Raw genomic sequence first — 13,644 nt, forward strand, 5'->3', positions numbered from 1 at the left:
TTTTCATTTTTCTAAAGATCAGGCAACAAATAACATATGATCTTGCTACTCATTAGCTAATTATACTACAGATCAACTCTGATCCTCCCACATGATTAAGATTTTAAAAGGTATTGCTAATGATGTGATTCTATTACGAGTTCTGATTAATAAAATCCAATTGAAGTATAATAGGGCATGTGAATTCTTGACATAAAGAGATATGTAAAGAACCTTGCTCATATACTGATTTTATTCATACTAACATAAATATATGTCTTCTTCTTTTTTGCTTTGTTTTGCTTTGCTTTGTTTTGTTTTTGTTTTGTTTTGCTTTGTTTTAGATTCAATTAATATGTGGTAAATCATCTAAAACATAATAATCTTCATCAAAAGTCCATGTACTAATGATCTTTGTTTTTTTTGCAGGTTTGACATTTTTGGTTGGATTTGAAACTTGTCCTTCCAATAGCTTTTTTGTTTTTATTTTAAAAACATTAATATGGTTTTTGCTTTCAAACATGCAATTGGTTTTTCAAAATTCTACTTGCTTTTGTTTCTGGAAACACTTTCAGAATAGCTATTGGATATTTCTAGCTGCTAGTGCAAGCATATCTACCCTACAGTAGCAGCTACTGCAGGGTAGGTATGGGAAGCCTAAAATTATATACCCCCAATATTTTCAACCCATAAAAATAAATAAAATCGTATTTTACCAGCTAATTTTTTTTGCAATCTCATTTATCAATTTTGCGATTCTTTTGGATCTGAAACTTCAAAAAAAAGTTATTCCCAAAATGGTAACATAAACTCATGGGCTGAATGACAAAATTGTTACACAAAAAATCTGCCATGGTGTTTGTCTATTAGAAGATTTAATTTTAGGTAGTCAATCTGCTTTTTGTCAATCTTTTCAAAAAACAGAGATTTTCTTGTTTCATTTTGAATTTTTGGTGATTTTTTAATTATTATAGACCAAAAGCAAAGTCACGAATTCAAAAAACTGTCCCTATTTGCCATAGTAGTTGGCAACTGTCTTCTAGATCAATAACATGCTAGACATTAACCTATAAGTCTTACTTTTAGGCAGATACTATTTATGAGATTTCAGATTATGTCAAATATGATTTATGGAATTTCAGATTATTCTTGCATCTAATCCAATCAAATAATCTAAATATAGCAAGTCTATATCTTTTTAGATATCCTTATTCTTCTAATAATTGGTTCAACAAATACACAATTTTGTATTGGAATTTTATGATTTCTTTATTTTTATTTTATTTCTTGATTCATAAAACCAATAAATAAAGAAGTACATAAAGAAGTATATAAAAAAGTACATAAAGAAGGAATAACTTATATATTTAATATATTAAAAGCTCTAGTTATAACATTTCTAAATATATATATAAATATATGCTTTACTTTTTGTTATTTTTACATAAAGAAAAGCTCTTTCTATTCTTCAAACATGATATTATTTAAGAGTGCATGAATTTTTAAATTTTTGTTATTTTTCAAAATATAATATATATTTTAATGCTTTAGTGATAAAAGTCTAGCAGATTTCTATTTCTGAGAGAGTATCACTAGAAAAACATACGGGAATTACCATGTACAAAGTTAAATTATAACAATAGAAAATCTGGGGTATTTTTTCATCTCAGCTTTTTTTGTGTGTTCAAGATGAAAACACTGTTTTCCGGTTTTCTATTGGCTTGGATACAACAGGCGAAAATATTATTTATTATTATTATTATAAAGACATAACATTTCATTATAAAGACATAGTAAATTTAGTAAACGTTGTACTTGTTTCCTTTTTCTCTTAACACTTCAAAGTAAAAATAAATAAACATTATGTCCACAATTCCTGAACTCTACAACGAAAAGTGCCATTGTGCTGGATGTAGTCAGAACGATCTCGGCTATAGTTTTGTTGCCAGAAGAACTGCTCAACGTCATAACAAAAGGGCAAGACTAAATGCCATAAGATGTGAAAGGGGTACAATATTTGAATTTATTTAATTGTATTGTAATCCATGAAATAACGTGTTGTAATAGACATGTCTACCCAAAGAAATATGATGGAGGTCGATGATGAACGTAAGGTTTATTTAATTCAGATACCGTTAGATATTAACCAAGTGTTATATTCTAAATGTAGCTATCTTAACCCATCAACCCGGAGCCCTGGAAGAATCGTACACTCAGACAAACTCACCTGTTTGGGAAGGAGCTTCAATGTCTGACACTGAAGACGTTTCCGTTACTAATGACGCGATCAGCAATGGCGACAATGATGACAGTGGAAGCAACAGCAATGAAATCAGTGAAGACGAAAGCGAAGACGATGTTATTGAGCTCGACGACAATGAATTGAATAGTGAAGGTCAGTTAGTGTTAAAAATTTTTTAAAAAAAAAAGCGTTAATTTTTTTTTATAATAGACCCTTTTGCCACCCCCGATATGCCCCAGAACCCAGTGCACAGGTTCATTGCTACTTTTGTGGTGATGTTCGCTTCCCGCTATGTGGTTGACAAGGGCGCCGTTGTCTTGATCGAGTTCATCAACAAGCTTTTGACAATTTACGAGCAGGATTTCCAACTGCCCTTGAGCCTTCCTGGTCTTCAGCGCATGACAGGTTTCTCAGCCATGACCAAAGGCATAAAGAAATTTGTTGTGTGTCAGGATTGTCACAAGGTGTACGAAGAAAGTGCATCTGTCCCGTCTCATTGCGATTTCGTAAAGCTTGGTGTACGCTCGTCTTGCAACTGCCAATTGACGAAAACATCAGCATCGGGTGCTTTGGTGGCCAAGCGTTCATACTTGTACCAGTCCGTCCTTAATACTTTACGAATGTTTTTTCTTCGTCCAGGATTCGAGGATAAAATTAGACATTGGAATCACGAGCTGAAGATGGTGGATACGATGTGTGACATATACGACGGTGCCATGTGGAAGGAGCTCAAAGACAAAGATGGCGTGCAATTCACAAAGGATTCGCGTTCATTAATGTTGACTCTCAACATCGACTGGTTTCAACCTTTCGATAACGTCACGCACTCGACTGGTGCCATATACCTGGTAGTAAACAATCTGCCTCGCAATGAAAGATACAAGCCAGAGAACACACTTCTCGTAGGATTGATGCCTGGCCCGAAGGAACCCAAATCCGAAGAGATAAACCATTATCTCCGGCCTATGGTAGATGATCTGATAAGATTGTATGAGGGACTGGCAATCCCAACTTTCGAGTGTCCTAGTGGTGTCCGCGTCCGTGCCGCATTGATGATGGTGGCCTGTGACATCCCGGCAGCAAGAAAGACAAGTGGTTTCACCTCGCACAACAGTACATGCGCATGTTACAAGTGCAACAGACATTTCCCTCGCTTGGAAAACGGTGTCAATGTTGACTTTCGTGGGTTTGACTTCTCTCGGTGGGTGCTTCGTGACGGTGTAGAGAACAGGTTGCATGCTGAGGAGTGGGAAAGTGCTAGTACCCCCTCAGAAAGGCATCGGCTGGAGGTCGAAAATGGTGTTCGATGGTCGCAGTTGCATCGCCTTGGATACCTTGATCTAGTACGTGGAACGATCATCGATCCCATGCATAATTTATTCCTGGGAACGCCTAAAAGATTGATGGATCGTTGGATCAAAGACGAAGACATTCAAGATGGCGATTTTGCGGCAATGCAGAAGACTGCAGAAACGATGATTGTGCCTGGTGGATACACCTCTTTGAACTCGAAAATAGGAAAGCAGTTTTCGTATATGAAGGCAGACGAGTGGAAGTCATGGGTGCTCGTATACTCGCCAGTTCTGTTGAAAGATGTTCTTGCAAAAGACAGATTCGAAAACTGGATTAACTTTGTTGATGCATGCCGCCTGTTGATCAAGCCAACGATCACGTTCGATGAAGTCAACACTGCCCATCAGTTTCTTCAAACTTTTTGCACCAGATGTGACGAGCTGTACAACGCCGAAATCCTCACCTGTAATATGCACCTACACCTCCATCTTCGAGATACAATTCGTGATTTTGGACCAGTGTACGGTTATTGGCTATTCGGGTTCGAGCGGTTTAACGGGTTGTTAAAAAATTTGAAGACAAACAGGAAGATCGGGTTTGAAGAAACATTTATGAAGAAATTTATTGAAGATGTGCACAAAGACGATCTTGTCAACAGTTTCCTTCAGAGTACCCGTCAGACATCTGCATTTCCTCTCCTTACCAAACTCACTTCTTCCTTTACACCCGCCACCATTCCATCCATCCGTCAACGTACCTTCCGCATACAGTCATTTGTCGAGGCTTCTGAAGATCCAAATGTACTTGTAAAAGGCAACGAACCTCTCCCTCCTTCCGCATTCCCTCTATCATTAAAATCCGCTACCACAATGAGTGATATTCACTATGTTCATCTCTTACAATACTACAAAGTTGCGTACAACAATGAACAATTAGTTCACTTTCAACAAGCGTCGGAATCACCATACTTTGTCGACAATACAATCACCCTGTTGAAATACATCAACATCCTTGGGCAGGTCTACAAGGGTAAAGGTGAATCTGGAAGTCGTGGCTCTCTTGTACAAGCAAAGTTCATTGGAAGTACTGGTGAGCATATCATCGCATACACGGGTCAAATACAGTACATTTTCACCCATTCTTTCACTCCTCCACCCACCTCTTCATCCCTTACTCCCTTGCTCCGCACCCATCGCCGCCCAACACAACTTCTTCACAATTCTCAACATACTTTTGCATTTATCAAATGGTACACACCCGAAAATGATAAATCGCGAGAGTACGAACACGTTGAAACCTGCTTTCCAACATTTTCTCCTGACGATTTCCAATGTGTATTGCCAGTGCATAGAATTATGTTAGAAGTAGCAACTGCTGAGCACACAACACGCAGAAAAGTAAAAAAGATGCTGGTCATTCCTTTGCCAAAAAAACAATACATTTAAAAAATAATAAAATTATAACTCCCTTTTTTAAAGGCACACAGAAAAGAATAATCATAGTGTTTGTATTTGTTAGTACATTTATCATTGTCAGATGGAGGATGTGGAGAATGTAGAGGATAAGAAAACAAAATTTATTGAAACTCATCTCTAAAAGCCCAGTGAGGGAGAAGGGACGTCAATCTAGGCGGGACTGCTAAAACAGCATCTCTACCGAAGGACCTCTTCAACATCTGACGCGAATTGAAGTCCATGCGATTACGCATAAAATCATCAACAACTGCAAGAAAGTGATTGTACTAAATACAAATAAGTGATTAATCAAAGTTCTGTTTCATTTAAATACATAAAAAAACAAAAAAAAGCTATATACAATAATGTAAACAAAAGAAATTACCTCATCGCTTCTCCAACTTGGACGCACTGTACGAATCGCACGGTTGCTCGAGACTCCAGGCATATCGTCTTCAGATTCGCCCTCAGACATTGCTTCTTTCTGTAAGAGTCCGTCGCAGCTCTTACCCACCTTCATATCAATTTCAGCCTTGAATGTATGGTAGGTCAGCTCGCGACGGTCAAAATGCTAGTTTATAAATGTATTAATATGAATACATTTAATTTGCAATCAAAATATACTTCTAACATACATCGGTCTCTCGACCTGCTTTTCTTGACCGAGAATTTGTCTTTTTGCGCGCTTCATAGGATTCCTTGACTCGGCGTCTCGTTCCACAAAAGTTTGTGTAGATACAATCGCTAATATCGGCCTGTCGAACACTAGTCCCAACAACCTTTGGAGCCAGGTATGCATGAAGGTCATGCATCAGCTGTCTGTTGGGTGGAAGTCTGTAATCAACATTAACATCCCAACTGCGCTTGCTGTCGTTAGCTGCAACTAGTTCCGGCTTATTTGATTTGAAGTTGTGTTTCTTCAACTCTCCTCGGATAAGAGCCTATACTTAGTGTGAGATATTATGTTGATGAGCTACTGTACATCTCAACACTTACTAAAACTCTAGTGCGATCCTGTTTACTAAGTTCACCAGCGTTTGCACCAGTAAGAACCACTGGACCAACAGAAGGAGCGACAGAAGGACCAACAGAAGGAGCGACAGAAGGACCAACAGAAGGAGCGACAGAAGGACCAACAGAAGGAGCGACAGAAGGACCAACAGAAGGAGCAACAGAAGGAGCAGCAGAAGAGATACCAAAAAAAGCCTCAGAAGGTGTTGTATACCAATCCAGAGTAGAACCAACGGAAGAAGCTGCGAAAGGGACAGAAGCAGAAGCAGGTATAGTGGTAGGAGCAATAACTGCAAGAAGTTCTCCAGAGGCATCGGCAACGCTATCAAGTATTTCCAATGAATCTTTGTTCCCCTTGATAACAATGCCAATGTTTGAATCCATGGTCTTGAGACTTTCCTCCATAGCGGTGAGCCTTCTTAAAAGCTCAGTATATTCCGGGGATGGAGCCGGGGCAATTGACTGACGATTGTTAACCATGGTCTGAAAGCTATCTAATAAAATGTTATACATGAGTTGATTGTTAATTATATTTGTTTTATATATCTATTCATTGTATATATAGAGTGTTATTAACATACAAAAGAAGTTAGGTGTTAAGCGAAAGAATAAAGTGTAGTTAATGGAAAGATGGTAAAAGTAAAAGCAAGAACCCATTTATTATATTACACTTGTTGCTGTAAATACTCAGGATTTCTTTAATACGCGTATCTCTATTAATACTTCCTGGAATTAACGGGGTGCAAATCGGCTTTGAACATGCTTTTTTCAACTCAATCCAATATATGATTTCTGTCTTTCGGCCTTTTGGCCCTTTGGTCTTTTGTTCTTTTTGTTTTTTTTTTTTTCATTTACAAGTTTTCTCTCTTTTCTCTCTTTCCAACATTTATTATATTCACAGATTTTCTTGGTAAGATATCTTATTCTTTAATATTATATATATATATATAACTAAAATGATAATAATTGTTTTCTATTACTACAGACACTCGTGTTTTGTTACCTTCTGATGCATCCCCTTCACAATGTCCATCCGGATTAGCTAAGGTTAGTAAATATACTTTATGCTGTCATCCTATAAAATTATCCTGACCTTTTCCTTTCTTTTGTATAGGCCATATCGCCGAAATTACTCTCTACTATTAAACACGGTTATGAACACGGTAATATTTTATTTTATTTCAATCTATCTCTTTTTAATAAGCACATGGCTTAACATAATTTCTATTATAGATGAACCTCCCTCTCATGAGCACATCGCGAATCAAGAACTTTCATTTCATACGAGTGTCATTGACATGGTAATTTTTTTTGTACATATAACAATATTATTTATTTTGTATATTAATGTATATCATTTACTGAAGACAATATTAGCGTCTCCTATGTACTCTCTTGGTCTGCAAATAAATCCTTTTGCTTCGGGTAGGTAAATGAAATATTCTACCACACAGTTCACAAAAAATAATTTTTTTTCAGCATTTTTATAGCCAAATAAAGTATATTGAGTACTATGGTTCGCATTCATGACGCCTTTTCTTTTTGTCTCTGGTAAGCTATTATATTGCAAGCATAATTACATATATATATTCTTAATATCCACGATTTCTTGTTCAAACAGCTAACACTTTTCTAATTTCATAGAACAACCATTTACAAGCAAGCAACACACAACTGGGCTTTTCTCTGGGAGATATTGTTTGGAGAATACTTGTTTTATCAGAACATTGGCCATTTCAAATTGTATGAAGGATAGAACACTAGCCAGAATGTTCCTGAATATTAAATATAACCACTGTACTATAAACCTAAGAATATTCTTTTCTTTCTAATAAAAACAAAATAAACCAATAATTATTATAAATAAATTAAAGATCGGAGAAGTGTATGGAAGCAAACAGTATAAGAAGAAGTCTCTAAGATTGGATAAAATAAATTCAAATACAACAAAACCCTGTAAAAACTGGCATATCCATAAATTAAACAATGTAAAAACTGGCATATCCGTATAATCGATCTTTCATTTATCGTTCTTTTAATCGGAAAGCGGTAGGATATATTACAACAAAACGTAATTCTGAGTTGCCGTTTTAGTGCATGTGGTAAAAACCCATATACAGAAAATGCAAACACATCCTACTATCCTGCTGTTCTGACCTTTTCCTATGTTCGAAAGTTGGTCTTACCACCTATGAGTAAGCCAGCTTCATACACTTGTAAAAACTATCTGATCACATCGTAAAACCTGGTCTTTTCACATAATTAATTACAGTTTTACACATAAGAAAACCGCACCTCTTTTCCAGTGTATAGAGTAAGCTCCCCATGATCCTTGGAATCTACTGAGAGAAATGTTTTTATCAGTAGCATTTAGCTTCAGATTTCTAACTAGACATCTTTTCTGGGTAGTTGTTGAGTTAACCCATGTGAGGATACTTTGCCCATTTTTGTTGCATTGCTCAAAGACTGTCTTGATTGCAATGCGGGCAATTCTGGCAGCTACCCTGTATATCTTAAAAGCAGCTTCCTTGTTACCTCCAGTAAAATAAAACTGTATAGCAGATTTTATAGCTGCTGCTTCAAATATCTGTCTCTTATTACAGGCGTCTGTCTCAGGTTTTCAAATGTCCCAAACAGCTTTTTTGGTGCCCTGTTGCTCTGCTCTATTTTCCAGAGTTGACAGAAAATTGTCACTCTTTTGTGGAGGAGCAGGTTGGGGTCCTTGTGAACTATTGATCTAAATCCAGAGTTCAGCCACACACTATGAATGAAATTGGTGTGGCTGCCACTAATGGTAGTGCATATGCCACTAATTTATTTTAATTAACCAATCAAATTAGCTCTAGAGTTTGGTAAAAATATTAAAAAAAGATGAAAAAGATAAAGTTGTATTTAAAAGCAAAATAACATAATAGAAACATCTTTTTTTTACATTTATATCATATAAAGAGTATAGCAATTTGATTTATTTATTTTTTATTTGAAATTGTAAAACTTTTTTTTGTCTCATTGTCAAGATTGTTGTATTTTTACAATACCACTAATTAATGTGGCAGACCAACTATCTTTCCCACTAATTTACTAAAAGTGCGGGATTTAAATTGATTTTTTTTTATATTTTATTTTGCTTGAATTTTTACTTTGCATTTAGAGCATCTCCAGCAGTATCTAAACCCAAATACTAAATATCCAAAATTAGGAAACTAGTGTTTAGATTTTCCAAAAAAACGTCTCCAGCAGTTTCTAAACAAAAATCTAAATACTCAAATCTGGAATTTAGATTTAAACTTTTTGAATCAAAATCTAAACTTCTGTAGGTTTTCTCAAATTTTGTTTAGATTCTGTCAGTTTCATTAGTTTCCTTTTTTAGAGCAAGACTTTGAATTTTCTTTCACTTCATTACAACAATAATTAGCAATGTCCAACAACACCTCCAACATTAATGCCCACCAAGATGGCAATTCTGTTGAAATTGAGATACTTACCTTTCAAGTATCCAAAGCTGGTACTAATATCGAGCTTTAATTAATATAATACTTGCTATAAATAATACTAATGCATCCATAAAAGAGTCTTTTAATCCCAATAAGAACTTCACCATGGAGGAGGATTTACAGCTCTGCAGTTCTTACATGTTCATTTCCACGAATGCTATTCATGGCAATGAACAAAAGAGTGATACTTTTTGGTCCAAAATCTCTGCCCATTACAAGGGCTTCCTTTCCGAGCTTGTTGGAGACTGCAACACTCATGTTCTGACCAACCGTTGGTATAACATCAACAAAGCAGTTAACAAGTTTTCCGGAATCATGTCTCAGCTTCAAGCAGCAAACCAGAGTGGGGCGAATGAAGAACTCCTTGTAAGACAACTTTATTTTTTATAGAAATTTTTATTTCATGATAATTAAACGATATATTAGGAGCTCAAGGCTAAGGCGATGTACAAGGCTGAAATGAAGTTGAACTTCACTGCCTACCATTGTTACCGCTATCTGTCCCAGTATCTCAAGTGGCAAGAGACAGCAGAAAAGTTGCTCGAAAAGCAGAAGAACAAGGGGAAGGGTGGCATGAAGAAATCTATGTCTGTTGCTGTAGAGGGTCAGCAACAAGATGATGATGGCACCTCTGACATGTCTGGCACTCGGCCTGCTGGGAGAAAGCAGATGAAAGCAAGAGAGTTGGGCGTACAAAGATTCGAGGAGATGATGGAGGAGATGCATGCGATGAAGGCAAGCAGTGCATTAAAGCTCAAGGAAAGGTCTGCTCACATCCTCAAGTCCATCAAAGATCAAGCTGAAGAACAGATGCGTGCAGCAAAAGCACATCAACTTCTGGACGAAGAAGAAATGGCATCCTTCAAAAGACGCTGTCTTCTGGAAGAAGAAGAGATAGCGTCAGCTAAAATCTGCCAACAGATAAATGAAAAGGAACTGGCCTCAGCCAAAACACGTCAGGATATGGAGGAAGCCAACGCAAGGCTCATCAAAATAAATACATTGATTGCCGAAAGAAAGCTTTTGTCTTTTGATGCCAGTAGCATCTTGGACCCTGCCGCCCGCATGAAGTTCTTGGACTTACAGGCGCAGGTTATGGAAGAAAACACTGACAGCAAATAAATAAAAAAAAGATACAACTAATATATATACACATTTGTTTTATTCAATTTGCTGGCACTTGTCGCCTTCTCTCTTCCACAAGCTCTCAATCAAATCCTGTCTCATTTGGAAGTGCTGGTCTTGGTTTCGGATTTCCAGATGTCTCTGAAGGTACCTAGCAAAGCTCCCCTCAGGAAATGGGCACTCTCCAAAACCAAAAATCACAGGTGGCAAAGTTGAGACATGATTGATATTGATACACTGTCTTTCGTCTGCTATCCTTTCACTATTATCTGCATGACCGATTTCCATGCTCTTTCTCTTCTCCTCAACAATCATATTGTACAATATAATGCACACTGTCATGATATCATGAAGAGTGTCTCTATCCCACATTCTGGATGGTCCAGAGACTATAGCAAAACGTGTCTGGAGGACACCAAAAGCGCACTCAACATCTTTTCTTACCCCCTCCTGTGCCTTTGCGAAATTCTTGAAAAAGGGAAGTGATTAGTTAAAAGAATTGAAAGATCATGATATATACTAAGGTACCTTTTCCTTTGGTGTCCTAGGATCGTTAAGACTCTTCACGAAGGCACCATATGTAGGGTATATCCCATCTGGTGGGTAGTACCCCATGTTATATTTGTTGCCATTTATGGAGTAATTGACAACTGGGGCTTTCTCAGTTGCGAGGTCCCTAAACAGATGGGATCTGTCTAAGACATTTATGTCATTGAGACAGCCAGGCAAGCCAAAGAACGCGTGCCAGATCCACAAGTCGTATGAGGCAACAGCCTCCAGCACTATCGTCGGTGTCTTCTCCTTTCCAAAAAACTGCCCATGCCAAGCAGTTGGGCAGTTTTTCCACTCCCAGTGCATACAGTCGAGGGAGTCTAACATTCCAGGAAAGCCTCTTGATTCCCCTTCCTCCAAAAGTCTTTGAATATCCTCTTCGGTGGGTGCTCTCAGGTACTCATTACCAAAGACAGTAACGATGGAAGAGCAGAAACGCTTTACACATTCCAAAGCTGTTGACTCTGCCATTCTGAATGACTCATCAAGGGAATCGGCTGGTAGTCCGTATGCTTGCATACGGATTGCTACAGATACCTTCTGCAGAGAAGAGAAACCAGATACATGAACAGCATTCAACTTCTGCTCAAAGTAGCTGTTGTGCCCTTTTACACCCTCTAGAACACGCATGAACAAGGCTTTGTTCATTCTGAATTGCCTGCAAAATTGTTCTTCAGTGTAGATTGATTCGGGATTGAAGTAATCCTCACACAACTGCATATGACCACGTTGCCTGTTGCGATTAATAACGGTGCAAGCCTTCTTTGGATCCTTCTCTTCGCAGTCCAGGTCCGAGTAGTAATGCTTTGCCATAATAGCAAGCTCCTCCAAGTCACATTCATTGTCTATGAGATTGTGCTCGTCTTCCTTCAACAATGCAAGAAGTAGTTCAAAGTTCATTTTTGTAAGATATTATATGAGAATAAAAGCTTAAAGAAACAGTGAAAATATAGTAAAAATCGAAGCAGTCATAATTGTTTAGAATCTGCATTAAGAAACTGCTGGAGTGGCCTTCATATTCTTTATACTAAATCACCTTATTTGTACTAGCACAGGAAATCCTAATTTGGATATTTAGTATTTGGGTTTAGATACTGCTGGAGATGCTCTTATTTTTCCCTTTCTACATAAATGAACATCATAAAGTTATTTTTTAAGGTGATAGTAAATCTCTATAGCTACTTTATACATCTAATTTGCATGACTTGCTCTCTATTTTATTTTTACCTGTTTTAATTTGCTAAAATAAAAGTATATTTTAATTATCAAAAAAACAAAAAGTTATTTTTTATTGCTTGTGAGAGGAGTAAGACATATTCCTATTACAATGACAGAGGCTTGTGTTGACTTTATCCCAATAAGAACAAATAAGATACCAAGTGCAACTGCAAGGATAAATGCACTGATCAACTATCTGTGGAAAAAGAAACAGGAGACGGATATCAGCATATTCTTAGAAGAGCAAAAGCTCATTTAACAGCAGTTTCACATGTCTACAAGGCAATGCCAACATATTATGCGTGAAGACGGCATTGTAGAGACGAACTGAGGAAGATTGAGTAGTCAACAAAAGTTGTACTACTTCTTGAGACTCGAGGAGTTAATTTTGAAATACCAATTTGCTTTACACAAATTCAGAGGTCAATGAGTTGCTGTTCTTTTCCTTCAAGAAGTGATAAAGACTAAATACCAAACGGAGAAGTGACAAATCATATATATTAAATTTAGTGTCATGCAAGATATTTCATTAATACTTTTCTTTATTAAAAAAATATGCTGGCAAAGTTAAGCAGAGAAGTTCAAGAAGAAGAGTTGACGTATATATAGATTGTTCAAATATAAAACTTAATACACTGACTAAACTATATTTTTAAAAGTAGCCTTGGTGAGGCAGAAAGTAGTGTGGCAGCCTCACCACCAAGAAAAAACATGCAGAGCCATCGAATTTATTTATTTTTTGAACTCCCTGTTATTTCCGTCTTCCAGAACAACAACAAAAAATTCTCTTTACAATCTCTCTTTTTTTTTAATCAATGACAAATGGACTCATTTCCTCTACTTTCTTCCATTACTTTTCCTGTAATCACATTCAAACAACATGCACCACTCAAAATTTAAGACAATTTTGATATAAAATCACTACAATTGTGTTTTGATTTTTAAAAAAAGACTAATGCAAGTAAAAAAACACATTTTTTTGTAGTTTTTTTTTCAAGCAGCTACTATATAATAAACTCTCAACTTCCTTTCACAAAATACAGCCAATGTAAGTTACAGTCTTACTAAAGTGATACTGTATAGGGTATACTAAACAATCTGGCTAGCTATCAATGAGTAAGTGCATCTAATTACTTGGGGCTTGTGCTGCAGTATGGTAGCTACTAGACAATCTTCGAATGCAAACAAATTATAAGGGTAAGCTTACTAAGCTATGTGTATTTACTTTGTATATTAACTTATTTTTGTAGACTTCGTCTTTAATCACAATTACTTG

The 13,644-nt window shown here is 36.7% G+C and overlaps 5 protein-coding genes across 5 annotated transcripts; 3 read left to right on the forward strand and 2 right to left on the reverse strand.

The window, feature by feature from the left end:
• Window positions 1–1,842: 1,842 nt before the first annotated feature.
• On the forward strand, window positions 1,843–4,959 carry PHYBLDRAFT_173904 (hypothetical protein; the record flags this gene model as incomplete). The annotated part of the gene is made up of 5 exons (XM_018437128.1): window positions 1,843–1,987; window positions 2,047–2,088; window positions 2,150–2,374; window positions 2,432–2,785; window positions 3,566–4,959. The coding sequence occupies 5 exons, from the start codon at window positions 1,843–1,845 to the stop codon at window positions 4,957–4,959; spliced, it is 2,160 nt and encodes a 719-aa protein (XP_018286033.1).
• A 131-nt stretch (window positions 4,960–5,090) lies between these two features.
• PHYBLDRAFT_173905 (hypothetical protein) lies at window positions 5,091–6,492 on the reverse strand (the record flags this gene model as incomplete). Its single annotated transcript, XM_018437129.1, has 4 exons — window positions 5,091–5,255; window positions 5,354–5,539; window positions 5,604–5,909; window positions 5,965–6,492. The coding sequence occupies 4 exons, from the start codon at window positions 6,490–6,492 to the stop codon at window positions 5,091–5,093; spliced, it is 1,185 nt and encodes a 394-aa protein (XP_018286034.1).
• Window positions 6,493–6,609: 117 nt separating this feature from the next.
• Window positions 6,610–8,720, forward strand: PHYBLDRAFT_173906 (hypothetical protein; the record flags this gene model as incomplete). The annotated part of the gene is made up of 10 exons (XM_018437130.1): window positions 6,610–6,612; window positions 6,838–6,889; window positions 6,965–7,026; window positions 7,094–7,142; window positions 7,213–7,280; window positions 7,347–7,408; window positions 7,480–7,530; window positions 8,074–8,174; window positions 8,389–8,519; window positions 8,583–8,720. 10 exons carry the CDS (start codon window positions 6,610–6,612, stop codon window positions 8,718–8,720), a joined length of 717 nt encoding a protein of 238 aa, XP_018286035.1.
• A 701-nt stretch (window positions 8,721–9,421) lies between these two features.
• PHYBLDRAFT_173907 (hypothetical protein) lies at window positions 9,422–10,595 on the forward strand (the record flags this gene model as incomplete). The annotated part of the gene is made up of 2 exons (XM_018437131.1): window positions 9,422–9,484; window positions 9,900–10,595. The coding sequence occupies 2 exons, from the start codon at window positions 9,422–9,424 to the stop codon at window positions 10,593–10,595; spliced, it is 759 nt and encodes a 252-aa protein (XP_018286036.1).
• A 101-nt stretch (window positions 10,596–10,696) lies between these two features.
• Window positions 10,697–11,213, reverse strand: PHYBLDRAFT_173908 (hypothetical protein; the record flags this gene model as incomplete). The annotated part of the gene is given in 3 exon segments (XM_018437132.1): window positions 10,697–10,780; window positions 10,800–11,066; window positions 11,127–11,213. The coding sequence occupies 3 exon segments, from the start codon at window positions 11,211–11,213 to the stop codon at window positions 10,697–10,699; spliced, it is 438 nt and encodes a 145-aa protein (XP_018286037.1).
• Between the last annotated feature and the right edge of the window lie 2,431 nt (window positions 11,214–13,644).

Source organism: Phycomyces blakesleeanus, assembly GCF_001638985.1.
Source record: "Phycomyces blakesleeanus NRRL 1555(-) unplaced genomic scaffold PHYBLscaffold_27, whole genome shotgun sequence".
NCBI lineage: Eukaryota > Fungi > Mucoromycota > Mucoromycetes > Mucorales > Phycomycetaceae > Phycomyces > Phycomyces blakesleeanus.